General features: G+C 42.2%; 1 protein-coding gene across 2 annotated transcripts in view; it reads right to left on the bottom strand.

Annotated features, from left to right (window-relative positions):
* ERAP1 (endoplasmic reticulum aminopeptidase 1) overlaps nucleotides 1-26,601 on the bottom strand; it is a 45,475-nt gene that overhangs the window by 8,468 nt on the left and 10,406 nt on the right. For both annotated transcript variants that reach the window (XM_040622052.1, XM_040622051.1), the window contains exons 4-15: nucleotides 26,093-26,227; nucleotides 23,350-23,470; nucleotides 22,422-22,576; nucleotides 21,965-22,078; nucleotides 20,489-20,620; nucleotides 18,977-19,108; nucleotides 18,746-18,817; nucleotides 17,420-17,574; nucleotides 4,721-4,800; nucleotides 3,969-4,152; nucleotides 2,465-2,621; nucleotides 842-1,026 (exon numbers count right to left, since the gene is read on the bottom strand). In XM_040622052.1, the coding sequence (XP_040477986.1) occupies nucleotides 842-1,026; nucleotides 2,465-2,621; nucleotides 3,969-4,152; nucleotides 4,721-4,800; nucleotides 17,420-17,574; nucleotides 18,746-18,817; nucleotides 18,977-19,108; nucleotides 20,489-20,620; nucleotides 21,965-22,078; nucleotides 22,422-22,576; nucleotides 23,350-23,470; nucleotides 26,093-26,227 (1,622 nt within the window). The remainder of the gene's footprint in view (nucleotides 1-841; nucleotides 1,027-2,464; nucleotides 2,622-3,968; nucleotides 4,153-4,720; nucleotides 4,801-17,419; nucleotides 17,575-18,745; nucleotides 18,818-18,976; nucleotides 19,109-20,488; nucleotides 20,621-21,964; nucleotides 22,079-22,421; nucleotides 22,577-23,349; nucleotides 23,471-26,092; nucleotides 26,228-26,601) is intronic.

Raw genomic sequence — 26,601 nt, 5'->3', positions numbered from 1 at the left:
TAAGATACCACCTTACACCAGTTAGAATGGCAAAAATTGACAAGGCAAGAAATAACAAATGTTGGAGAGGATGTGGAGAAAGGGGATCCCTCTTACACTGTTGGTGGGAATGCAAGTTGGTACAGCCACTCTGGAAAACAGTGTGGAGTCCCTTAAAAAGTTAAAATTTGAGCTACCCTATGATCCAGGAATTGCACTACTGGGTATTTACCCCAAAGATACAGACATAGTGAAGAGAAGGGCAATATGCACCCCAATGTTCATAGCAGCATTGTCCACAATAGCTAAATTGTGAAAGGAGCCGAGATGCCCTTCAACAGATGACTGGATTAAGAAGATGTGGTCCATATATACAATGGAATATTACTCAGCCATCAGAAAGAACGATTACCCAACATTTACAGCAACATGCATGAGACTGGAGGAGATTACGCTAAGTGAAATAAGTCAAGCAGAGAAAGACAATTATCATATGGTTTCACTCATTTATGGAACATAAGAAATAGCAGGAAGATCTGTAGGAGAAGGAAGGGAAGAATGAAGGGGGGTAAACAGAAGGGGGAATGAACCATGAGAGACTGTGGACTCTAAGAAACAAACTGAGGGCTTCAGAGGGGAGGGGAGCAGAGGACTGGGATAGGCCGGAGATGGGTATTAAGGAGGGCACGTATTGCATGGAGCACTGGGTGTCATACGCAAATAATGAATCATGGAGCATTACATCAAAAACTAAGGATGTACTGTATGGTGACTAACATAATAAAAAATTATTATAAAAATAAAAGAAAAACAGAAAATATATCCTTTATACGAACTAACTGGTTGTTCGGTAAGCACAGACCTCAGATTCCCATCGGCGTCCTTCCACTCTCTGAAATAGGCTTCCGCCCTCTGCACGCAGGGCTGATATTTGCGCACACAGGCGAGCAGCAGCAGCTGACTGCGCAGCATTCGCTGGGAGACTGAGCCCTCGTCCGTCCACGTCTGATTGTCAATGAGGTCGCTCAGCAGCCTGATGAGAAAGGCCTGCGGAAAGTTACACACGTCACCAGTACTGTCCCCAGCCGCCTTGTGTTTTGAGATGAGCCGATATACCCTCAGGCGACGGGGATCGATTTTTAAAGCTTTATCCAACTCTTATTTTTAAAACCACGAAATTCTGTTCATATTTAATTATGAAAGGGGTCAAAAACAATGATTTTACTATTTGCATCACAATCTTTTATAAATATACCTTCATCTATTTAAAAATCACAATGAACTGCCACTTTTGAAGCCAACTAAGTTTACACGACTAAATTTTAAGAGCAAATTATACAACAGGACTTCATAACATTTGCCAAAAATAACAATTTTGTGCCTCTTCCTCAAGTACCTGAGTCGTGGAGTATCTTAAGGGTAACCATCAAAACAAGATACCACCTCACACTGGTCAGAATGGCTAAAATTAACAACTCAGGAAACAACAGGTGTTGGCGAGGATATGGAGAAAGGGGAGCCCTCCTGCACTGTTGGTGGGAATGCAAACTGGTGCAGCCACCATGGAAAATGGTATGGAGGTTCTTAAGAAGTTGAAAATAGAACTACCCTAAGACCCAGCAATTGCACTACTGGTTACTTATCCAAAGGGTACAAATGTAGTAATCTGAAGGGGCACCTGCACCCCAATGTTTATAGCAGCAATGTCCACAACAGCCAAACTATGGAAAGAGTCCAGATATCCATTGACAGATGAATGGATAAAGACGGTATGGTGTATATTTATAATGGAATATTATTCAGCCATGAAAAAGAATGACCTCTTGCAGTTTGCAGTGATGTGGATGGAACTAGAGGGTATTACGCTAAGCGGAATAAGTCAGTCAAAGAAAGCAAATACCGTATGATTTCACTCATGTGGAATTTAAGAAACAAAACAGATGAGCCCATGGGAAGAGAAGGAAAAATAAGATAAAAACAGAGAGGGAGGCAAATCATAAGAGACTCAACTATAGGGAACAAAATGAGGATTTCTAGAGGGGAGGGGGGCCAGAGGATGGGGTAACTGGGTGACAGACATTAAGGAGGACACGTAATGCAATGAGCACTGGGTGTTATATGCAACCGATGAATCACAAAATTCTACCCCTGAAAATAATAATACACTATATGTTAACTTGAATAAAATATAGAAATTAAATAGTAACCATCAAAAGACAGCAGTAAAATGAAATAAAGGATTTGCAAAAAGAAGGGAAAAACAAATCCGTAAAATTTAAGTACAGATTCGTACGCTGCTGTGTCTTTTTTGTGTCAGAATGAAACCCAAATCTTTGCTATTTAATCCCAATACTGAGTTAAATTTGATGTAATTTTCTTCAACATATATGAAGACATACATACATACACAATGGTGAGGACGCCTTCCCACACCCGCACAGAAGCAAACCAGCATGTAACTATTCACTTCATTGAAGGCTTCTACCTTGAATTGATTTTCCACTTCATTCATATCTCTTTTCTCCATCAACTTATACATAGGTATCAGCTCATTCAAACCTTGGAACACCGGCATGATTTCAGTTTCACGTTTCAAGTACAGGGTTAAATCCAAGGCTTTTTCAATTGACAGCTTTCCATTGCTGGTCAAGAGACACCATGGTTAGTAGTTTAAACAAAAACCAGGAAATCAACTTTCTGTTTCAAAAGATATTTTAATCTTCCAGTAAAACATTCAGTCAGGTAATAAATCCCCCCTTATTAACAGTGATCTTTATATAAGTATCTTTTCTTTCACACATAACACTGGCTTATTTACCACTGTGGAGGAAGTTTCTTGAATAATAATGGAGCCAATCCTAACTCGTGGTGAAGACAAAATGGAGACAGGTCAGCGTCTGTCCCTCTAAGAAACCACAGATTGGGTGCTCAACAGCTAGAGTAAGATGGCGATTTTTATCAAAACCAGTAATCTTGGTCAGAGAGACTGCCGCTCGGTCAAAGGCTGAGTGTCTGGATTAAACACATTCTTGTCTCCATTTCAGAAAGAAAGTGAATATAGATAAAAAGCCTTCGTTATGGAGGGCAGGTGTTCAAAGTCTCAGTGGCAGGGTACGTGTTAAGTACAAAACCCTCCAAGATTTAAGCAACAATATTACGGGGGGAAATAGTCCCAGGGAGGCAGAAACAGCTTGATAAAGCACTTCTGTCTTTATCCCCCATTGCTCTTCGCCACCCTGAGAGGTCCAGCAAATGAAGAACTCAACATTTAGAGCAAAGGGACATAGGAAATGAGAATTATAGAATCGTTTCTTCCCACCTGGGTGACTCCCCTGGAAACTGCAGCTCTGCCTAAATACTGAAGAAGTTTGAGTTTCAGGCTTAGGAACCATTTCCTTAAAAACCGTTGTCAAAAGGCAAAAATCAGAGTGAACCCTGTCCTCAACAACTCAATCATGATGTGGCTGGGCCACATTTTAGGAGCTCTATTCCCTAAAGCTTGCACGAAACTCAGGCATCCAGTTTGAGCAGTGGGGGGATAGAAATCCCTTAACCCAAGAGACAAAATTGCCAACGACTCGGTACCGAGCCACGTGGTCTCCTAAGAAGGCTTCAAAACAATGTGAAAGACCCAGCAGGGCAGACCCCTCCTGAGCGCCAGCACGGTCAGGAAAGCTACAGGACGAGGCTTTACGCACAACGGTCTGCTCCCCGAGGTTGGTCTCCTGGTTTTCTATACTTTTCTATCAGTCCGATCTAAGTTGTTAGCAAGATGAAAATACAGATTACTTGCGTTAGCTTACTCTGTAGGCGCAGACATGTGGTTAATCCTAAGACTAAAAGCAACCTTGGAATTTAAGAAGAACTTAGTGGAAAACACCGTCCAGCTTCTTACTAGCAAGCGATCATTTTCATCTTTAGAAATCAAGCATTTGAATGCTGACAGCCGCTTTCAGAAATAAACCAAGACCTTGAGGAGTCTGTGTTACCTGACGAGCTGAAATGCATTGTTGATGAGACTGGCCCGATCGTTGCTGCTGATTGTCGTGTGTGCTACTGTTAAAAGGCCAGTCAAAGAATCCCATCCGTCATCCTCGTAATGCACAATGTAATAGCCGTTCATTCCGACATTAAATTTGATCCATTCTACCTCTTCTGGGAGGATGAGCACATCTAGGGCAAATAAAATAAATCACAGCTTCATTTTCTCTCTTCACTGATGAAAGCTTTTCTGAGCAGAGCCTGGACAAAGAAACTAAAGGCAAGTTTAATATTGAACAATTTTAATACTGAAATGAGTTTCATATTGAACACATTTCTTTTAGAAACAAGAAAAGTCCATTCCAATAGGCAAAAGCCAGCACTAGCTTTAGACACCCATTTTTTGAGATTAACAGATTGAGGAGAAGAATCCAGCCATGTTTCAGGCTACGCATAGGATATGATCCAGCAGTGGCAACAAAGGAAGAGGGAATTTTCACTAGTAATCCCTCCTTCTTAGCATTGTATAACTCAACTGCTTTAATCTCTACCTGGCAAGACACTGGCTTTCTTTTTTGCCACCAGAGAATATTTTGAAACGTCTATCTTCACTAGAAATTGAAAGGCAACAATTTGCTGAATATAAAGGTTGACCTGATCCTTCTGTTTTAACCCCCATAAACAGTAAAACTTTGCAACTAAGTCTTATGCATTTCCAGTTTCTTCTTGACTTAACCTAGTTATTTCTATGGTAAATTACCTGTTTTTGTCTTCAGCAAAAATCTTTGGATGGAGTCTGATTTGCTGGTAATGAAGGTCAATGGAACATGCCACAGGTACCTTAAAGAAAGGACAGATTATTTGTTGATTCAATTCAACAAACAGTTATTAATCATCTATCATATGCCGGACAAGGCCTAGTTTAAAAGATGGGATGAAAACTACTATAGACAAGAGGTCAAGATGTCACCAGCTTGTTTTCCAGCTTTGCAAGGGGTGTCGGCCCAAGCACTATTCATTCTTCTCGGACTTCTTCAGTAGAGCTGGGAATTTGGGCTCCAGCGAACCCTGGCATCCTCTGCAGAGATGGCTGATTGGAGCTCAGAGGTCCTACCTTACAGACTTGACCACTGTAATCGGCACAAATTGCCACCATAGGACTCCTACATCATTTATTAAGAATACAATATCGCTTCAGTGGAATTCCGGTCAATGATACACAAGCTAGATCTCATCATGAAGAAACAGCAGAAGACAAAAACTGGAGGACATTCTATTAAAACATTGGACTGTGCTCTTCAAAAATGCCAAGGGCAAGAAAGAAAAAAGTTGAGGAACTGTCTCAGGAAAAGAAGAAAAAAATACGACTGAACATGTATGACGATACACTGTGAGCCTACACGGAATCCTGAGCCAGGATTTTTCTTCTTCTGCTATAAAGATAGTATTAGGAAACCTGGAAGAGTACATCAGGTTTATAGGTCAAAGCATTAGACCAATTTCATTTTATAACTTTGATAATTATACCGTGCTTACAAAAGTGAACGTTCTTGTTTTTTTCCCCAAAACACCACACTGAAGTATTTCAGGGAACCGGACATCATGTTTCCAACTTACTTGCAGTTAAAAAAAAAAAAAAACCTGCTACTGTGGATCCAGGAGGGAAGCACAGGAGGACATCAAACTCACCCCCACCCCCAGTGGGTACAGCAAATCTATACCTACATACAGAGCAGTTCCTCCTGGGAAAGAACTGAGGGCTGACTGACTAGCTTCTGGACGACAAACGAGAGGGACCACACAGAGAAGGCAGAGACAGGGATCCCATCCCAACGCACTGGGGGAGGCATATTACTCAAGGCCCCACACAGACTTGCCCACCCTGGGACGAGATGAATAAAGAGCAATGTAAAGGATAACTAGATTATACGTGAAGGAAATCCACTAACTCTAGTGGGCAAACCGCTAGAACTCTCTCTGCAGTCCCAGGCACTGGTAAGCATCATTGTTTACATTCCCCCTCCACCATGATATTGTGCACAGGAGCAAGGTTCAGTCACTCTAGCCAGCTGCGTAGGGCCACCCCAGTTGGTCCAAGGCCCCAAGCCCACACCAGCTCCAGTCGACCTGCCAGGGTGGCCTCAGCAGTGCACTCCAGGACCCTCCTGGCTTATACCCAGTCAAGGCCCAGCCATCCCTCCATGGTAGCCTTGGTGCAGGACAACCCGGGACCCTATGGACTGCACCTGTTCCCACTCCAGCTCTAGACAGCCTACCAGGGCAGCATCTCCTCCACAGCCAGCTGTTTCTCCAGGGTGGCCCAGGGAGTGACTCAGAACTCCCCAGCCCATGTACGCTCCAGCTCTAGCCGTCTCACCAGGGCAGCTCCAGCACAGAGTATTTGGGAACCCTGGGCCCATACCCCCTCCAGCTCCAGCCATCTCACCAGGACAGCCTTGGCGCATTTTGCCCCGGGAAACTTCCCCTCATCCCACTCCATCTTCAGCTGTACAGCCAAAGCCACTAGGCACATGCAACCTACACAGGTTACACTAACTCACAGAAACAGACATATGAAGTCAACAAACTAAGGACACCAAGGATTATATTCCAAACAAAAGAAAGTGAAACAAATCCCAGAAAAATAAAACAGTAATGAAATAGGTAAGTAATTTAACTGATAGAGTTCAAAATAATGGTCATATTCACTGAACTAAGAAGAATGGAAGAATACAGTGAGAACTTGAAGAGTTAGAAAATTTAAGTACCAAATAGAAGTCACAGAGCTGAATAACAATTTAAGAAAAATACAATATAAGCCATCAGCAGCAGATTAGATGATAGAGAACAGATCAATAATCTAGAAGATAGAATAGTGGAAATCACCCCATCAGAATAGCAAGTAGAAAACAAAAAGGAGAACAGTATATAAGGGACCTCTGGTACAACATCAAGTGACAAACATTCACATTATAGTGCTCCCATAAGGAGAAGAGGGAAGAAAGGGGCAGAAAACTTATTTAAAGAAATAATGGTTGACTACAGAAGCCGGAAGCATGGGGCTAAGCATTTCCTGAGCCAAGGGCTGCCTATCGCTCCGAGGCCTTGGAGATATAAAGATGAAAAAACTCCTGATTCTTGAGTGGTGCACAGTCCAATAGAGAATTAGACACAAGAAGAAATAGGGCACATGCATGAAAGAACGTATAATACCATGGATGCGTTTACAAGGAGAATCTTCTGGCCAGAGTTTAGGAGGATGTAGCAATTCATCTCGCCCTGGCCACTAACACATTTCAGAGGAGACCCAGGTTGAAAAAAGCCCGGATCCCGGAGCTGGGACGGAGAACCATCCTGAACACCCACGGAATCAGCCTGAGACGCAGGAAGATACATCTGGATCTCTACAAATGAACATCTCCAGCGCTGAGTATTGAGGTACGAAGCAGGGAGCTGTGAAACCGCACGCAGATATCAGAAGATAAACGGAAGGGGGAGGGAGCCGCCGCGTTCGGGCGCCGGGAAGCGGTAGCCACCTGCACGGGGGAGCGGGCGGACCGGCACCCGCGAGAGAGCAGACTGAGACCGTGAGCCGGGGAACGCACGCGACCAGTCCGAAAACCGGAGCTTCGAAGCACTCACTGGAACCGGACTAAAACCAGGAGCTCAGGAGCGTGTGTGTCCAAACTGAAAACCGGAGCTCCAGAGCGCACACTCGAACTAGACCGAAACTGAGAGCTCAGGAGCGCGCGCGTGTGACCAGACTAAAAACTGGCGCTCTGGAGCGCGGGCAAACCACACTGAAACAGGGAGCTCAAGAGTGTGTGCGGGAACTGGGGCGGCTGGCGGTGTTAGAAACACAAAGGACAGAGACATGCCGGCCCTGGAAGTGAGGGCTGGGACACAGGCTGTGGGGCGCACAACTGGGATGCTGTGGGGTTTTTAGCAGCACCGACGGAAACAGAGTTAAAGTGGCCAGGAGAGCTCAGTGGAGAGCAGACTGCGATCTTTCTGTTCTGAGACAGAGGCTAGGATATGGCCACTGCTGCTCTGACTCTCCGAAGAGCCACAGCAAACCGCCAGGGAAAGCCGCCAGAGAACAAAAGCCTGGAAATACCAGCTCACATTGCGCCCATCCCCATCCCCCTCGCAAGGGACAGGGCAACTCTACCCAAACAGCGTTACCTGTGTATGGGTGCGGCAGGGCCCTCCCCCAGAAGGCAGGCTGAAAAATCAAGAAGCCCACATCCCTCAGGTCCCTATAAACCAAGTGCACACTGCCTGGGTCCTGGTCAATAATTTGGGCTCTGGGCATCCCCGCAACCTCTCCTCATCAGAATAAGGAGGAGGAGAAATCCCCCCCAGCAAAGAAAAGATAATGAGTCTGTGGCCTCTGCCACAGAACTGATGGATATGGATATAACCAAATTGTCAGAAATGGAGTTCAGAGTAACAATGGTAAAGATGATGTGTAGGCTTGAAAAAACTATTAACGAAAATATCAACGAGAATATAGAATCTCTAAGGGCAGAAATGAGAGCGAATCTGGCAGAAATTAAAAATGCTATGAATCAAATGCAGTCTAAACTAGACGCTCTGACGGCCAGGGTGAATGAGGCAGAAGAACGAATTAGTGAATCAGAGGATGGGATGGTAGAAGAGAAAGTAAAAACGGAAACTTGGCTCAAAAAATCCAATCTCAAGAATGTAGATTATGGGAGATTACTGACTCAATGAAATGTTCCAATGTCAGAATCATTGGCATCCCGGAGTGGAGAAAGAGAGAGGTCTAGAAGAGATATTTGAACAAATTGTAGCTGAGAACTTCCCTAATCTGGCAAAGGAAACAAGCATTCATGTCCAAAAGGCAGAGAGGACCCCTTCCAAGGTCAGTGACAACAGACCTACACCACGTCACGTCATAGTGCAATTTGCAAATATTAGATCCAAGGATACAGTATTGAAAGTGGCCAGGGGAAGAAAATACTCACGTACAGATGGAAAAATATCAGATTAACGTCAGACCTGTCTACAGAGACCTGGCAGGCTAGGAAGGGTTGGCAGGGTATTTTCAAAGCTCTATCTGAGAAGAACATGCAGCCAAGGATCCTTTATCCAGCAAGGCTGACATTCAGAATTGATGGAGAGATAAGGGCCTTCCAGGATCAGCAGAAACTGAAGGAATTTGTAAGCACCAAAGCAGCCCTACGTGAGATATTTAGGGGGGTTCTATAAAAGTTAAAAGGTCCCAAGAGTGATACAGAACAGAAATTTACAATCTATAGAAACAAAGACTTCACAGGCAACATGACATCATTAAAATCATCTCTCTCAATAATCACTCTCAATGTGAATGGCCTAAATGCTCCCATAAATGCCACAGGGTTGAAGACTGGCCTCAAAAGAAAGCTGGGGTAGCAGTTCTCATATCAGACAGATTAAATTTTAAACTAATGACTGTAGTGAGAGATACAGAAGGACACTATATTATTCTTAAAGGATGTATCCAACAAGTGGATATGACAATTATAAATAGCTATGCCCCCCAACAGGGGCGCAGCTAGATACACAAGCCAACTCTTAACCAGAATAAAGAGACATATAGATAATAATACATTAATAGTAGGGGACCTCAACATTCCACTCTTAGCAATAGACAGATCACCTAAGCAGAAAATCAACAAAGAAACAAGATCTTTGAATGACATCTTTGAATGATTTTTGAGGACCAGATGGACCTCATAGATATATACAAAACACTGCACCCAGAACAACAGAATACTCATTCTTTTCAAATGCACATGGAATGTTCTCCAGAGTAGACAATATACGGGGTCACAAAACAGGCCTCAACCTATACCAAAAGACTGAAATTATTCCCTGCATATTCTCAGACCACAATGTTTTGAAACTGAAACTCAATCACAAGGAAAAATTTGGAAGAAACTCAAACACTTGGAAACTAAGAACCATCCTACTCAAGAACAATTGGGTAAACCAGGAAATTAAAAATCAGTTTAAACAATTTCTGGAGAACAATGAGAATGAAAATACAACAGTCCAAAACCTATGGGATACTGCAAGGGCAGTCCTAAGGGGGAAATACATAGCCATCCAAGCCTCGCTCAAAAAAACAGAAAAATCTAAAATGCAGTTTTTATATTCTCACCTCAAGAAGCTGGAACAGCAACAGAGGGACAGGCCTAATCCACCCACGAGGAAGCAGTTGACCAAAATTAGAGCTGAAATCAATCAATCAGAAACCAGACGTACAGTAGAGCAGATCAACAGGACTAGAAGCTGGTTCTTTGAGAGAATCAATAAAACTGACAGACCACTGGCAAGTCTTATCCAAAAGAATAGAGAAAGGAACCAAATTAATAAAATTATGAATGAAAAAGGAGAAGTCACAACCAACACCAATGAAATAGGAAGGATCATTAGAAACTTTTATCAACAGCTTTATGCCAATAAATTAAGAAATCTGGAAGAGATGGAGGACTTCCTGGAAACCTATAAACTACCAACACTGAAACACGAAGAAATTGATTTTTTAAACAGGCCAATTAATTATGAAGACATTGAGTCAGTGATAAACAACCTTCCAAATAACAAAACTCCAGGCCCGGATGGTTTTCCTGGGGAATTCTACCAAACATTCAAAGAAGAAATAATACCTATTCTCCTAAAGCTATTTCAAAAAATAGAAACAGAAGGAAAGCTACCAAACTCATTCTATGAGGCCAATATTACCTTGATCCCCAAACTAGGCAAAGACCCCCTCAAAAAGGAGAATTACAGACCAATTTCCCTAATGAATATGGACGCCAAAATCCTCAGCAAGATCCTGGCTAATAGAATCCAACAGTACATTAAAAGGATTATCCATCACGATCAAGTGGGATTCATACCTGGGATGCAAGCGTGGTTCAATATTCGCAAATCAATCAGCGTGATACATCATATCAACAAGAAAAGACTCAGGAACCATATGATCCTCTCAATCGATGCCGAAAAAGCATTTGACAAAATACAGCATCCTTTCCTGATTAAAACCCTTCAGAGTGTAGGAATAGAAGGTACATTTCTCAATCTCATAAAAGCTATCTATGAAAAGCCTACTGCAAATATTATTCTCAATGGGGAAAAGCTGGAACCCTTTCCCTTAAGATCAGGAACTCGACAAGGATGCCCACTCTCGCCACTATTATTCAACATAGTACTAGAAGTCCTTGCAACAGCAAACAGACAACAAAAAGGGATAAAAGGTATTCAAATTGGCAAAGAAGAAGTCAAAATGTCTCTCTTCGCAGATGACATGATACTCTATATGGAAAACCCAAAAGAAGCCACTCCCAAACTATTAGAAGTTATAGAGCAATTCAGTAACGTGGCGGGATACAAAATCAATGCTCAGAAATCAGTTGCATTTCTATACACGAATAACGAGACCAAAGAAAGAGAAATTAGGGAATCCATCCCATTTACAATAGCACCAAAAACCATACGTTACCTTGGAATTAACTTAACCAGAGAGGTAAAGGATCTATATTCTAGAAACTATAAATCACTCTTGAAAGACATTGAGGAAGACATAAAAAGATGGAAAGATATTCCATGCTCATGGATCGGAAGATAGAGAACCCAGAAATGGACCCTCGGTTCTTTGGGCAACTAATCTTTGATAAAGCAGGAAAAAACATCCGGTGGGAAAAAGACAGTCTCTTCAGTAAATGGTGCTAGGAAAATTGGACAGCTATATGCAAAAGAACGAAACTTGAACACTCTCGCACACCATACACAAAGATAAACTCCAAATGGATGAAAGACCTCGATGTGAGACAGGAATCCGTCAAAATCCTGGAGAACATAGGCAGCAACCTCTACGACATCAGCCACGGCAACCTTTTTCATGACACATCTCCACAGGCAAGAGAAACAAAAGATAAAATGAACCTGTGGGACTTCATCAAGATAAAAAGCTTCTGCACAGCCAAGGAAACAGTCAAAAAAACTGAGGCAGCCCACAGAATGGGAGAAGATATTTGCAAATGACACTACAGATAAAAGACTGGTATCCAAGATCTACAAAGAACGTCTCAAACTCAATATACACAAGAAACAAATAAAAAAATGGGCAGAAGATATGAACACTTTTCCAATGAAGACATACAAACGGCTAACAGACACATGAAAAAAAATGTTCAAAATCGTTAGCCATCAGGGAAATTCAAATCAAAACCACCCTGAGATACCACCTTACGCCAGTTAAAATGGCAAAAATTGACAAGGCAGGAAACAACAAATGTTGGAGAGGATGTGGAGAAAGGGGATCCCTCTTACCCTGTTGGTGGGAATGCAAGTTGGTACAGCCACTCTGGAAAACAGTGTGGAGGTCCCTTAAAAAGTTAAAAATTGAGCTACCCTATGATCCAGGAATTGCACTACTGGGTATTTACCCCAAAGATACAGACATAGTGAAGAGAAGGGCAATATGCACCCCAATGTTCATAGCAGCATTGTTCACAACAGCTAAATGGTGGAAGGAGCCGAGATGCCCTTCAACAGATGACTGGATTAAGAAGATGTGGTCCATATATACAATGGAATATTACTCAGCCATCAGAAGTAACGATTACCCAACATTTGCAGCAACATGCACGGGACTGGAGGAGATTACGCTAAGTGAAATAAGTCAAGCAGAGAAAGACAATTATCATATGGTTTCACTCATTTATGGAACATAAGAAATAGGGAGATCGGTAGGAGAAGGAAGGGAAGAATGAAGGGGGGGTAAACAGAAGGGGGAATGAACCATGAGAGACTGTGGACTCTGGGAAACAAACTGAGGGCTTCAGACGGGAGGGGGGTGGGGGATTGGGATAGGCCGGTGATGGGTATTAAGGAGGGCACATATTGCATGGTGCACTGGGTGTTATATGCAAATAATAAATCATGGAGCATTACATCAAAAACTAAGGATGTACTGTATGGTGACTAACATAATAAAAAATTATTTTAAAAAAATAATGATTGAAAATTTCACTAACCCGGAAAAGGAAATAAACATCCCAGCCCAAAAAAGCAGAGAAACTTCCAAAAAAGAAGAATCCAAAGAGATTCACAGGGAGACATATGACAATTACAATATCAACAATTTAAGAGAAACTCTTAAAGGCAGCAAAAGAAATACAAATTTATGTATAAGAGAAACCCTAAGACTATCAACGTATTCTTTAGCAGAAACTCTGCAGACCAGAGAGAAGTGGCAGAATATAATAAAAGTGCTGAAAGGGAAAAACTTAAAACCAAGAATAACCTACCCAGCAAGGTTATTATTCAGAATAGAAGGAGAGATAAAACGTTCCCAGTACAAGTAATAGATAAAGGAGGTCATGACCACAAATCAGCCTTACAAGAAATGTTAAGGAATCTTAAGAGGAAAAGAAAAGGCCACAATAGGAAATAAGAAAAAGAGAACTACAGGCCAGTATCTCTCATGAATATAGATGCAAAAATCCTTAACAAGGTATCAGCAAACTGAAACCGACAGTCTCTTAAAAAAAAAAATCCTACACCATAGTCAAGCCAGATTTATTCCTAGGACGCAAAGTGGCTCAATATTCTCTCTCTCTCTCTCTCTCTCTCTCTCTCTCACACACACACACACACACACACACACTCAACATGATACATCACATCAATAAGAGAAAGGATAAACCATATGAGCATTTCAATAGATGCCAAAAAGTATTGGACAAAGAAAAACATCCACTTATGGTAGAAAAAAAAAAAAAACCTCTTCAAAGTAGGTCTAGAGGAAACATACCTCAACATAATAAAGGCCTTATATGCAAACCGACAACCAACAACATACTTAATGGTGAAAAACAGAGCTTTTCCCCTAAGGTCAGGAACGAGAAGGATGTCTACTCTCACCACTTTCAATCAACTTAGTACTGGAAGTCCTAGCCATAGCAATCAGATAACAAAAATAAATAAATAAATAAATAAATAAAGCATCCAAACTGGCAAAGAAGAAATAAAATTCTTATCATTTGCAGATGACACAATACCGTACATAGAAAACTCAAGACTCCTAGAACTGATAGAACTACTAGAACTGATAACTGAGTCTAGTGAGGTCGCAAGATACAAAATCAATGTACAGAAATCTGTTGCATTTCTATACACTAACAATGAAACAGCAGAACGGGTAATTAAGCAAACAATCCTACTTGCAATTGCACCAGACACAAAAAAATATCTAGGAATAAACTTAACAGGTGAAAGACCTGTATTCTGAAAACTATAAAACACTGATGAAAGAAATTCAAGACGACGCAAAGAAATGAAAAGACGTTCCATGCTCATGGAAGAACAAATACTGTTATAAAATGTCTGTGGCACGCAAAGCAATCTACATATTTGATGCAATTCCTATCAAAACCCCCACAGCATTTTTCACAGAGCTCGAACAAATAATCCTGAAATGTGTATGGGATCCCAAAAGACCTCAAATAGCCAAAGCAATCATGAAAAAGAAAAACAAAACTGGAGGTATCACAGCACCAGATTTTAAGTTATATGACAAAATGGTAGTAATTAAAACTGTGCGGTACTGGCATAAGGACAGATAGATCAATAGAACAGAATACAAAACTCAGAAATAAACCCATGATCACATGCTTAATTAACCTTCGACAAAAGAGGAATGAGTATACAATGGGGAAAAGTCTCTTCAGTCTTGGCAAACTGGACAGCTACATGCAAAAGAATGAAACCATACCACTTTCTTTCACCATTCACAAAAATAAACTTAACATGGATTAAAGACCTAAATGTGAACCACAAAACCATAAAAATCCTTGATGAGAGCACGGGACATCGGCCACAGCAACATTTTTCTAGATAAGTCTCCCAAGGCAAGGGAAATAAAACCAAAAATAAACTATTGTGACTACATCAAAATAAAAAGCTTCTGCACAGTAAACAACAAACAAAGGTAAAACACAACCTATGGAATGGTAGGAGATATTTGCAAATGATGTTTCCAATAAAGGGTTAGTAACCAAAATGTATAGAACTTATCAAACTCAACAGGCAAAAGAAAAAGAAACCAATTTAAAAAATGGACAGAAGCCATGAACAGACATTTCTCCAAAGAAGACATCCAGATGGCCAACAGACACACGAAAATACGCTCATCATTTACCAGGGAAACGCAAATCAAAACTAATGAGCTATCATCTCACACCTGTCAGAATGGGTAACATCAAAAACACAAGAAACAAGTGTTGGTGAGGATGTGGAGAAAGGGGAACCCTTGTGCACTGTTGGTGGGAATATAAAACGGTGCGGCCACTGTGGAAAACAGTATGGAGGTTCCTCAAAACATTAAAAATAGAGCTACCCTATGATGCAGCAATCACACTACTGGGGATCCACGCAAGGAATATGAAGACACTAACTTGAAGGGATACATGCACCACGATGTTTACAGCAGCATTATTTATAAGAGCCAAATTATGGAAACAGCCCAAGTGTCCATCAACAGATGAATGGATATAGAAGATATGCTATGTGTATGCGGGGTGTGTGTGTGTGTGTGTGTGTGTGTGTGTGTAGAATAGAATATATAGAATATATATATAAAGAATGAAGTCTTGCCATTTACAACGACGTGGATAGAACTGGAGAGCATAATGCTAAGCGAAATCAGACAGAGAAAGACAAAAATACCATATGATCTCACTCATATGTGGATTTTAAGAAATAAACCAGGACAAAAAGAGAAACCAGGAAAAAGAAACAGACTCTTGACTATAGAGAACTGATGGTTACCCGAGGGAAGGTGGGTGGGGGGATGGGTGAAATAGGTGATGGGGATTCAAGAGTACAGTTATGATGAAAAGAAAATGAAGTAATAAAAACAAATAACAAATATAGGTAAGAATGCTGAGGAAATGGGAGGCTCCATTTTCCTGATGGTGAGAGTGTGAACTGCGGCCGTCACTATCATCAATAGTAAGCAGGTTGCTAAAAAAAAATTAAAAGAAGAACTACACTATGATCCAGCAATTCTACTCCTGGGTATTTATTCTAAGAAAATGAAACCCCCCATCTGAGAAGATACACACGCACCCGTATGCTCACGGCAGCAGAGTTTATAGCAAGATATGGAAGCAACCTAAGCGACCACTAATAAATGGATAAAAAAAGGATATATACGCATATGTACATACACACACAATGGAGTACTAGTCATAAAAAAGAATGAAATCTTCCCATTTGCGACAACAGAGATGGACCTGAAGGATACTACGCTTTCATGAATTAAGTCCTACAGATATAGGTGAAATCATACGGTATTTTGTCTTCATGAGTAATCTGAAAAACTAAAAACAGACTCCTAAATAAAGGAAACAAACTGTTGGTTATGGGAGGTGATATAGGGGGGTAAAATAGGTAAAGGAGATTAAAAGATGCAAATTTCCAGTTTTAAATAAGTCACAGGATGTAATGTACAGCATAAGGAATGCTGTCAGTAATATTATAATAACTTTAGTGACAGACGGTAATAAGACTTATCATTGGTATTTTGCAATGAATAAATATATTCAATCAGTATGATGTGTATCTGAAATAGGGTACTGTTTGTCATTATACTTTAATAATATATATATATGCTATGTAGAGAGTATACAAAAAGACAAAGAGCGTATTTTTAACTGATATTTTGGATTATACATAGAAAGGTTCTATTTTAGGTTTTATGTACGTATTTTAGGTTATATGTAAAGAGACAGAGGAGAGAAGGGAGGGAGAGAGAATAATAAAGCAAATGTGGTCAAGCGTTAACATGTATGTGTATCTGGGTAAAGAATGCATGAGAATTCTTTGTGCTCTTCTTTCAACTTCTCTGTAAGTCTGAAATTATTTCAAAATCATTTTTTCCTAAGTACTGTCCATCTAGAGTCAGTCAAGGTGCACGCTCTCCTTTCCAGAGATGTCCTTCTGAAGTGTTGAAGCCGATGAACAGGTTCCAGGAACGTAGACTTCCAACAAACCACCGAGTCTCTCGTAAGCCCCAGACATCACCTGAATGCTTATGTCCTCAGCTCCAACCCAAATGCCAGGCACTATCGGCATTTGGTGGCAGTTGCTTAGTTTAGAGCTTGTTTCTAGTCAGGAACTGGAATAACTACCATCCCATCAAACTACAGAACAGGAGAAGGTTAAAATCATGATCTATTATCAGCTTTATGGAGATGAACCAAGGTTTAAAGCCACATTTCCCCTCTTGGGAAGATGGTGGCGTGTAACTCGACTTCATGGGATACAGAGATTTAATTGAAATACTTCAACAGTCAAGGCAAGAGCACTCTGAAAAAAAGGTTCATCGCACAGGGCAGGTGTTACCAAGGGAACAACCCAAGTGTTCCGCTCTGAACGTTACCCAGTTTCTGAGGCGTCCTCGGGTCCTTTCCTGTAGAGCTCCTGCCTCACGTGTACGTTCTTCCCTCTCACCGTGACGGTTATCAGGGGAAAGCCTTTCTGCAGCGTCCACGTGTTCATCATGGTTTTTACGTCAAGGCCTTCCTGCCACCAGTGCTGATGCAGACAGGAAACAACAGATACGTGACCCCGCGCCCGACGCTAATGGAGAACCCAGGCTCGCGCTCACAGGGCTACTGCCTGTTGACAGCCCCTGCGAAGCTTTTCCTCACCCCTTCCTCTGCTCACCAGCCCCTACTCCCCTCCCTTCCCCACACTGTGTCCTGCCGTGGCGTTCCCGTCAGAGCGCTGAGTGCTGGCCTTTCCGTTCTCTTCCTCTGCCTGCGCAGGTCACGGCTGAAGAGCAGGCACTCTGCCTGGTTCTACGGGCATCCCTTGGGCTTGGCACGCTGCACCCAGCAGGCACGTGCATGAATGAAGGTAGAGAACGGAGACCAAGTGGCCACTAGCCTGTACTTCCCAAGGGCTAACATCAAGGTGGTCCACACTCAGCAAGCTCAAAAGAGGATATATTGTTTGACACTAAAAAAGCTTTAAGAATATTTAAGAGCCAGGAAAAGGATAAAATACACTACATAACAAATCTAGAAATGACCGAGTAAAGCTATCTCTAAACACCAAAAAGACCCCCAAAAAGGAAAATATGGTGAATAAACTCAGTTCAAGCTCTAGACTCAACCTCCACTGCCAATGAAAATACTCCACGAGTCCAGATAAACAGACTCACGTTGTTTTGGGACTCCAATATTATGAATTCTTTACAGCTTAGCAGTTAAAAACATGACTTCGATCGAAATTCAAACCCCCACTCTGTAATTTACCGAGCATATGCTTTTGGATTTCACATTCCCATCTGTGAAGCTCGAAGCACCCCGCTCACAGGTTCACTGTGAGAAGTAAGGGAGTCGAGTGCGTAGCAAGTGCTCGAGGACGCTCACTACCCCTATTTGTTTTCTCCACAAACGAAGAGCTATGGAAATGACCCCCATGGGCGGACTGATACAGCCCCCGTCTCCCACAAAAACAGGTCATAAAGTCGCTGCTTTCCAGACAACGAAGCTGAACAAAGCTACTCAACTCCCTTGCATAGACAGCTTCTAAGAGACACTGTAAAAAGGGTGCCCGTCAGCTACAGTTTAACCACAATCTTATGTGGAGTCACAGTGATAGAATGAAGGACCTCAGAGTTTGGCCCAGAGGTTTCCTTCAAAGAATATGGAGTAAACGTATGTGTCTCGGGGTACCACGGGCAGCTGTAAACACTTACTGAGGCTGAAGATGAATGTGGACCCCTGGAGCAAAAGCCGTCCATGCTCTGTGAGTCATCTGCAGGGCAAATCTGAAAACCAAAACCAAACATGTTATTCCCGGTTCTCTAGAAAACGCTCAGGATTCTTCTCAGAGGGATTAACGGGGTGTAGAAAAAAACCAAGCCAAAACAAAGCATGGTAATAAGCTTGGCCATCTCCAACGCAGAGATAAACGCAACCATACTCACACTTGCCATACTGTTCCACAGGTCCTCATTTCTCGTGTTTTTGTAGCTGTACTTCTGGAGATAACGTACAACACCGCTTTTAAATGCTTCGGCACTGAGATAATCCCTTAGCATATTCAGAATACAAGCTCCCTGAAAAGACAACGTAAGTAGTTGTTAGTTTAATCAGCACCTAATTTGCCACCACACCTTATTTTGGAAGAATTGTTTGAAAATGCAACTGCGGTAACGTTTTCAAAGTCTGGTGATTTGTGACACAATTAAAGAAAGTGGGTTTACAGAAATTTTTTTTTTTTTTTTCAAGAAAATGGGTAAACCTGACCTGTCTAGGCAGGGGATTGAACAGGACTGTGTTCTCTTCTTAGTTCCCGGGGCCATTTTCTAACAGCAACCAAGTCTCCCCACAGGGAGATTGACCACCACGGGCCAGCTGCCATTATTCACAGATCAGTGGAGAGCGGTGCAGAACCAGCACTCGGCACCACCTCCTGCCTTCCACGGGGCCACTCTGGCGCAGCAGTGGGGAAAGGTAGCTACGGCAAGAAATGGAAGGAGAGGTACTGGTTAAGGAATGGGGGCGGGCAGGCAGCCTGGAGCAGGGAGGGCCAGAGGAACATGGGGGAAAGGGGCAAGAGAATGCCTCGACACCCTGTGTTCCTGTGTGAAGAGTCTTTTCCCCTCCACCTCCATGACTGTGGCTCCCTTCCCACACACAAAAAATAGACTCTACAGGGGTGGGTCTATTTCTGGCCTCTCTTATCTGTTCCACTGAGCTAGCCTCTGTATGTCTGTTTTTATCTCCCCTGCATAGCTGATGAACACATCGAAGAAATACTGTTCTATTACAAATAAATTGGCCAAGTACAATGATAAATGACATTATCTGCCTTGTTGGAGACAGTAGAATGGTTGGGAATGGAAAGAGAATTGGAAAAGCAGAAGCTTGACCTCACGAAGGAAGAACTAGGACGTTAGCTCCAGCTGGCATTGCTGAGGGAAATACACAGGCCCCCTGTGACCTCTGTGACTAGAATCCTTTTTTTCCCCTTGTCCAGAGAAGCCAGATAACGATTTTTATATATAATCTCCCGTTAAATGTTCGCAACCATTTCCAATTCTGTTTTTAAACCCATTGTCAAGGGCAGTATTTTGCAGTTCAACAATACCAACCACTTCCAAAGGCACTGAGAGGCAAGCTACAGGAGACAGGGCTGTTTGCCTGGTACAAAGGTGAGGCTCGATCAAGACCCGTTTGTTGAATGATAAATAAAAGGCAGAGTTCCTGGAGGCCATGAACTTTCACTTTATGACAGAGTCAACGAAAAACCGACTCGAAGATCATCTTCAGGATTACCCATCAAAGTGCAAGTGAGGCCTTGAAGAGTTAACTCCAGCCCGCAGGGGGCAGGTTGTTCCTTGTGAAGGGAAAGCCACCCCCACAATCCTACCATCTCTCCACCCAAGTCTTCAGGGGTTTGGCGTCCAACATGTACCCTTATCATCCATTTTTACCTTTTTATAAGAAACCTCATCAAACATCTCGCGAATCTGAGCAGGATTCTCCACAGCTGTGGACACAGGGTGTGACGAATTTAACGCATCCAGCTCCATCACGTCAAAACACTTGCCGAGGAAATAATCTCCCTATTGACGCAAAGACAACATCACCCATGTGATTTCTATTTTAGATAATAAACATGAAAGGACGAATGTTTGGTCTGGGGTAATAGGTTTATACTTCAGGTTTCTGGCCCAAAGCTATTCCATATTTAGAGAATCTACAACATAAAACAGAATTGCTATTGCTGAAGAGCATCCAAGAAACAAGTTTAGGTGAACATTTTAGATTTTGTTCATCTTAAATACCAATCACTTTAGAAGACCATTTTCTCTTCAAAACAAAACCATGATGCCCATAGCCAAACAGTACCGAAACAAGAAACTGAAGCGTGTAGGGATCGCAACATCTCCAATCGTCTTTTTTTTTTTTTTAAGATTTTATTTGACAGAGATAGAGACAGCCAGCGAGAGAGGGAACACAAGCAGGGGGAGTGGGAGAGGAAGAAGCAGGCTCATAGCGGAGGAGCCTGATGTGGGGCTCGATCCCATAACGCCGGGATCACACCCTGAGCTGAAGGCAGACGTTTAACCGCTGTGCCACCCAGGCGCCCCTCCAATCGTCTTGTTTTAAAGCAAAAAAATTTAGATTTAAAACCATGTGGTCAAAAAAAACAGATAACAAACTAAGTATAATCTGATTTCTTAGGGCGTATTACCCAATAGAATAGCATACACAGTTATTTTTATTAAGGGGTATGTAGAAATGGGAAAATATTTATGATCCACTGTAGTGTAACAGTTATATAGACATTCTAACTCTAAATTATGCATACAGAAAGATGAAAATGAGAAGTTAACATATGCTTAACTCAAAATTAGGGTAAAGGATTGCTTGAGGTGTTTTTGGTTTTACATAAACAAGTTTCTTTTTAACTTTAGCATGTGATTTTCACAAGTTAAACACCTGATTTTTAAAATAAACACGTAAAGGTTCCAGCATTCAGTTTGCGACTCCTGAATATAGGCTCATATATAAACAAACGTATAGTTACCTAAAGCAAATGGGGTCCTAGTTGATTCGACAAGTAGGTAACAGCAATCTGTAGTTAATAATCCTTCAGTGAGCAACCTGAAGGTTGAGGAAATCATATGCAACAGATAGGCTGTCATTATTTCTATTTCTTTGATATTAAAGGAGGATAAGACTTCACTTCCTAACAATCACAGATTCGAAAATAAGCGATCTGGTTTGGAAATAAGCCTTTGTGATACCTTTAAAGTTCACTACCATTTTGGGAACCGGATTCCTATCTCAAATATCAAGGAGTTAATAGGTCTATGAATTCTATCACTGAGGATCAGTAAGCATTTTCCAGCAACGCTGAATAAAACAACAGATCAACCTCTTAAAAGTAAGTAAATACTTACAACTTTCAGTTCAGGATGAGTCACACTGACGGACACAAACTCCATAAACTTGGCAAATCCCTCGTTTAACCAAAGATCATTCCACCATTCCATGGTGACGAGGTTCCCAAACCACTAAACGGAAAACAGGTTATTTACACATTTCTAGGGAGACTGAATTATCCACACAGCTATAAACATAAGGCGTTCAGGAGAAAAGGTTCCACATGTGTGATGCCAGTATACGCGCAACATTTATAGAATACTTGACCAAAGTAAAAAGAAAAACCTTTCCATGTTCATTTTAACACGTGGCACCTAACGCTTTAAAAGAAATCTCATTTTTACTTTGCCTTTTTTCCATAGGAAAAGAATCGATCCAATTCATATCTGAATATGAATAGTCTCTTCTGTCCCATAAAACCAACACAGACGTAGCTTCACCACAATTTTTAAAAGCATGATTAACTTTGTGTACCTGGTGGGCGAGTTCATGCGACACCGTCATCGTAATGCCAAGCTTATCCGACGCAGAAGACTTCTCAGCGTCAAACAAGAGAATAGATTCTCTGTATGTGGTCAGTCCCCAGTTTTCCATAGCACCGCTCTCAAAGTCAGGAATGGCAGCAAGATCTTGGGAAGGACACAAAAATCTGTTACCCGGCTCTAAACAAGACATTGCCCATACACATTTTCAGAACGGATGGGCGTCGGGATCCTAAGGAAAGCCAGGCCGGTTGTGCAGAATCCCATTCTAGGCTAGAAGAACCTTTCACAACCGAGAAAAAGAGGTTCTGTGATTCACAGAATTGCTCTACTGCTGCATGACAAAGTCAGATGTGGGCCTCGGGCCTCCCGACTTCCCTTCTAGCTGTTGGACAATGAGCTTGGGGATTGAATACTCTTAACAATTTCCTCAATATTCCACTAGACTTAGGATGCCCCAGGCTCCCATACACCTAAAATCTCAAACACACGATGGTCTTAAGAGCTCATTTAAGAAGGAAAATGCAGATTTTCTTTACACTGTATGAATTTGTTAAGAAAAATTTACTGAGCACCCTCTATATTCCTGCCAAACATGTGCCAGTCATGAACAGAAGAAATGCAGCTTCTGCCCTCTGCTGTCTGCCCACTAATCCAGCCGGGTTTATCTTTAAAGTCAGAAGACAAAATGATCACCACGACCTGAGCCTCAGAACCTAATCAAGACCTGCTTCTGCTCTAATCAGAAACTGCCTGTTTCGATTAGGGGTGAGAAGGATCAGCCTGACGGCTGACACCTGCCAGAGTTCAAGGACTCGAAGGGCTACCGAGACAACCACGGGAGCGCCAGTTAGGAAGATATAAACCACAGCTGACGTCATTAAATGCCTCATTTTGCAAAAACTGTGCAAAATCTTTACCTTGTTTGGGTAAGGGATATGGAATCCCGAAATAATCCTCGTAAAATTCTAGAAGAGTCACTGCGGTATCCAGGGCATAATCTGCCTGATGTATCTTGTCAGGCACAGCATATATGGAAACCTGAAAAAAAAGGGAAAGATTGTTACGCTCTTCAAAGGCTATTGTGGCTTCTCTCCACAACTGTATGGAAGATGAACATTAAAGGCTTCATTTTCTGCAATATGGTTGCCGATTAAGAAAAGTAGCAGTTCTATTTCTTGTCTCAGTGCTGTTTCTGATCCACTCCCCTTCTGAAAACTACAACGTGCAGGATAACATATATGAAAATGTCTTTTTAAATGTTATGACATAGTGGGAAAGTAAAGAACACGGAGACACCAAAAATGAAGTCACAGTAGGACCCTCCGTAGACAGTGGAAGACTGCAGCCTGCTTTTGTCCTGAGGACGCTAACCTAAGACAGCTGGATTTCAGTTTTCATAGGATGGACGGTGTCAGGGGATAGGAGAGTGCGTCCAGACCCTGCCCACAGTGGGAAGCCCAACAGAAGACGCACACGCAGACGGTTGGACCTGAAGCACCACACCCCCTTGTTAGAAGGGTGAACTAAACGTAGCCACCCCCTCCTTCCTCAAGGAGACTGCCAGGGGGGAAAAGGTCTTATTCAAGTCTTGGTGCTCTATGGGGGAGGTTGAGGGAAGTCCCAAGGCAACCAGGAAAAGCTAATAATCTTCATGCTGGTTAGCAGCTGGGCTCACACGAAACAGGCGGCTCAAAAATCCGAAGCCAATAGGTGGAATTAAAGTGGGGCGTGTGTTTGTAAGCGCTCCCAGTCACCGGACAGGAGCAAACAAATTCTCTCTGGAAGAATCCACCTTCAACTCAGTAGTGCAAGTTCAATAGACACACAGGAACTCGACATTGTAGCAAGAACCAGCAGAAACAACAAGCCACAGCACCAGACACACGAAGACTTCAGATAGGACAGTTACTAGAATACATAAAACGTATGCTTCATATGTTTAAGAAAATAAAAGGCCTAAAAATACTAATATGTAAAAGGAGTTCTGGGCCCCCAATCCAATGTGTGTGTGTGGGGGGGTTAACCCCTCACCTCTAAGCAGTTCTGCAGTAGCGCCTGGATGTCCCACAATTCAACTGGATTCTGACACTACCCAGAGTCAGCACCAGATCCCACAACATAAAGGTTGAGTCTTACAAAACTGCCCCCACTTGCACTTCAGATGATATTCACAAGTCCAGGTTACCATCTGTCCTTCTGACCAATCGGCTACAGTTTGCAGTTGCCACGACCACCGCTTTAGGTTGGATTAATTTGCAAGAGCAGCTCACAAAACGAGAGAAATCTTTTACTCACGATAAAAGGATAGGACTCGGGAACAGCCAGATGGAAGATACGCAGGGGACAAGGTACAGGAAAAGGCAAAGAGCGGCCATACCATCTCCTGCAGGACACTCTTGCCGAATCCCCACACTCGCACGCACCCGGAAGCTCTCTGAAACGTCCTTTTGGGTTTTTATGGAGGCTTCATTACACAGGCACGAGCGATCAGGTCATTAGCCCTTGGCAACCGAACTCTAACTCCAGCCCTTCTCCACTCCCAGGAGGTCAAAGGGGCGGGACTGAAAGTTCCAACCCTCTGGTCACATGGCTGGTTCTCGGGCAACAAGCCCCCCTCCTTAGGTTACCTACGTGCTTTCCACCAGTCATATCATTAACTTAACTAGAGGCACCTTTCTAGCTATCATTAGAAAATTCCTAGCGTTTTAGGAGCTCCATGCTAGGGACCAGGACAAAGACTATATATATATATTTCTTATTATAAAGTACAATAGTACAGCATGGAAGAGACATTATGAAAAAAATCTTTCATAAAGGATTCACCAAAGTGGGCAATTCAAAAGGTGAGTGTTTTTTGATGATAGTTTCACTGTATTTAGATTGGTCCCTACATCCAAGTCCCAAGCACCCCCTTCAAATCTCCAGGTAAGTAGAAAGATCTCTACAAGAATAAAAACCACTAGAAGAAACAAAAGATTATTCATCAGAGAAGTCCGATCTATTCAGGCCTCAGCGAAAATCAGCACAAATAAATGAGGTATTTTCAAATTAAAGCCCTCCTCTCCAAGGAAAAAAAAAAAAAAGTTTGCATTCGGAGCCCAGCATCCAGTTGAATAGGTTGTTCACTACACAACGGTACCCAGAAAAGGGGCAAGTAGTGCTTGAAACAAGATATTTTCTCTAATATTCCAGTATTTACTGGCACAAAAGCTCTCCCCAGAGCCATGTAATACCGTAAGCCGACTACTCTATTTTACTTCCTTCTCAAGGCTAGAAATCCTCTGTTCAGATAGTCAATGACATTTACTTCCAAACTGTAGAAAATGATAGCCAGAAACAACTTCAGAAACCCCAGCAGGATCTAGTCCAACTTACACATTTTAAGGAAGTATCAACTAAGTTCCAAAGGGAGCAGGGCCAAGGTCAGAAACCCAGCTCACAGTGGAGCCAGGCCCCTGTCCCAGGCCAGGCCTCTCCACACGCTTTTGTAATTAGAATCTTATTGTAAATACCAGCATCTGTGACAAGAGGGTGCCAACCAACCCGAGACTCAGGGGTGTGCCCAAAGTGTGGGACTCCCGGTTTTAAACCAGGACAGTCTCAGGCAGACGCGGACCAGTTGGTCACCCTATGTGACAATCTGACCATCCCAGGGCTCACCTTGACTCCGCTCTTGGTCATCTTGCTAATAGACTTAAAGTCTGAGATAATGAAGGCCACGAGGTAGGTGCTCATCTTCACAGTAACAGCAAAATGGTCTTCGAGGAGTCCTTCGGCGACAGTCACAGACTTAACCTAAAATCAGAATAACTGAAGTCATCAAATATTCCAATTCTCCAATACACTGAAAATAGTTGATAAAGAGGAATTTCCTAACCACCAGACATAATATTCAAAGTATATAGCACAACATTTGTCCAATTATTTTAAAATTTCTCTTTCCAATATCTGATTGTAATTTCAATAATAAGGCCATTCTAGTCAAATTTTTTTAATGAGATATAATGCACATACCACAAAATTCACCATTTTAAAGTATACAGTTCCATGTTTTTTTTAATTATATTCACGGAGTTGCACAACTATTGTCACTAAATTTCCTTTCAATGCCCCAGATGGTTGCAAACCGGCCCATATTTGGTACATGAGGATTGATAATACGGATGGGA

Source organism: Ursus maritimus, unplaced genomic scaffold (assembly GCF_017311325.1).
Source record: "Ursus maritimus isolate PB19 unplaced genomic scaffold, ASM1731132v1 scaffold_5, whole genome shotgun sequence".
Lineage (NCBI taxonomy): Eukaryota > Metazoa > Chordata > Mammalia > Carnivora > Ursidae > Ursus > Ursus maritimus.
This window is presented reverse-complemented; position numbering and strand designations above follow the sequence as displayed.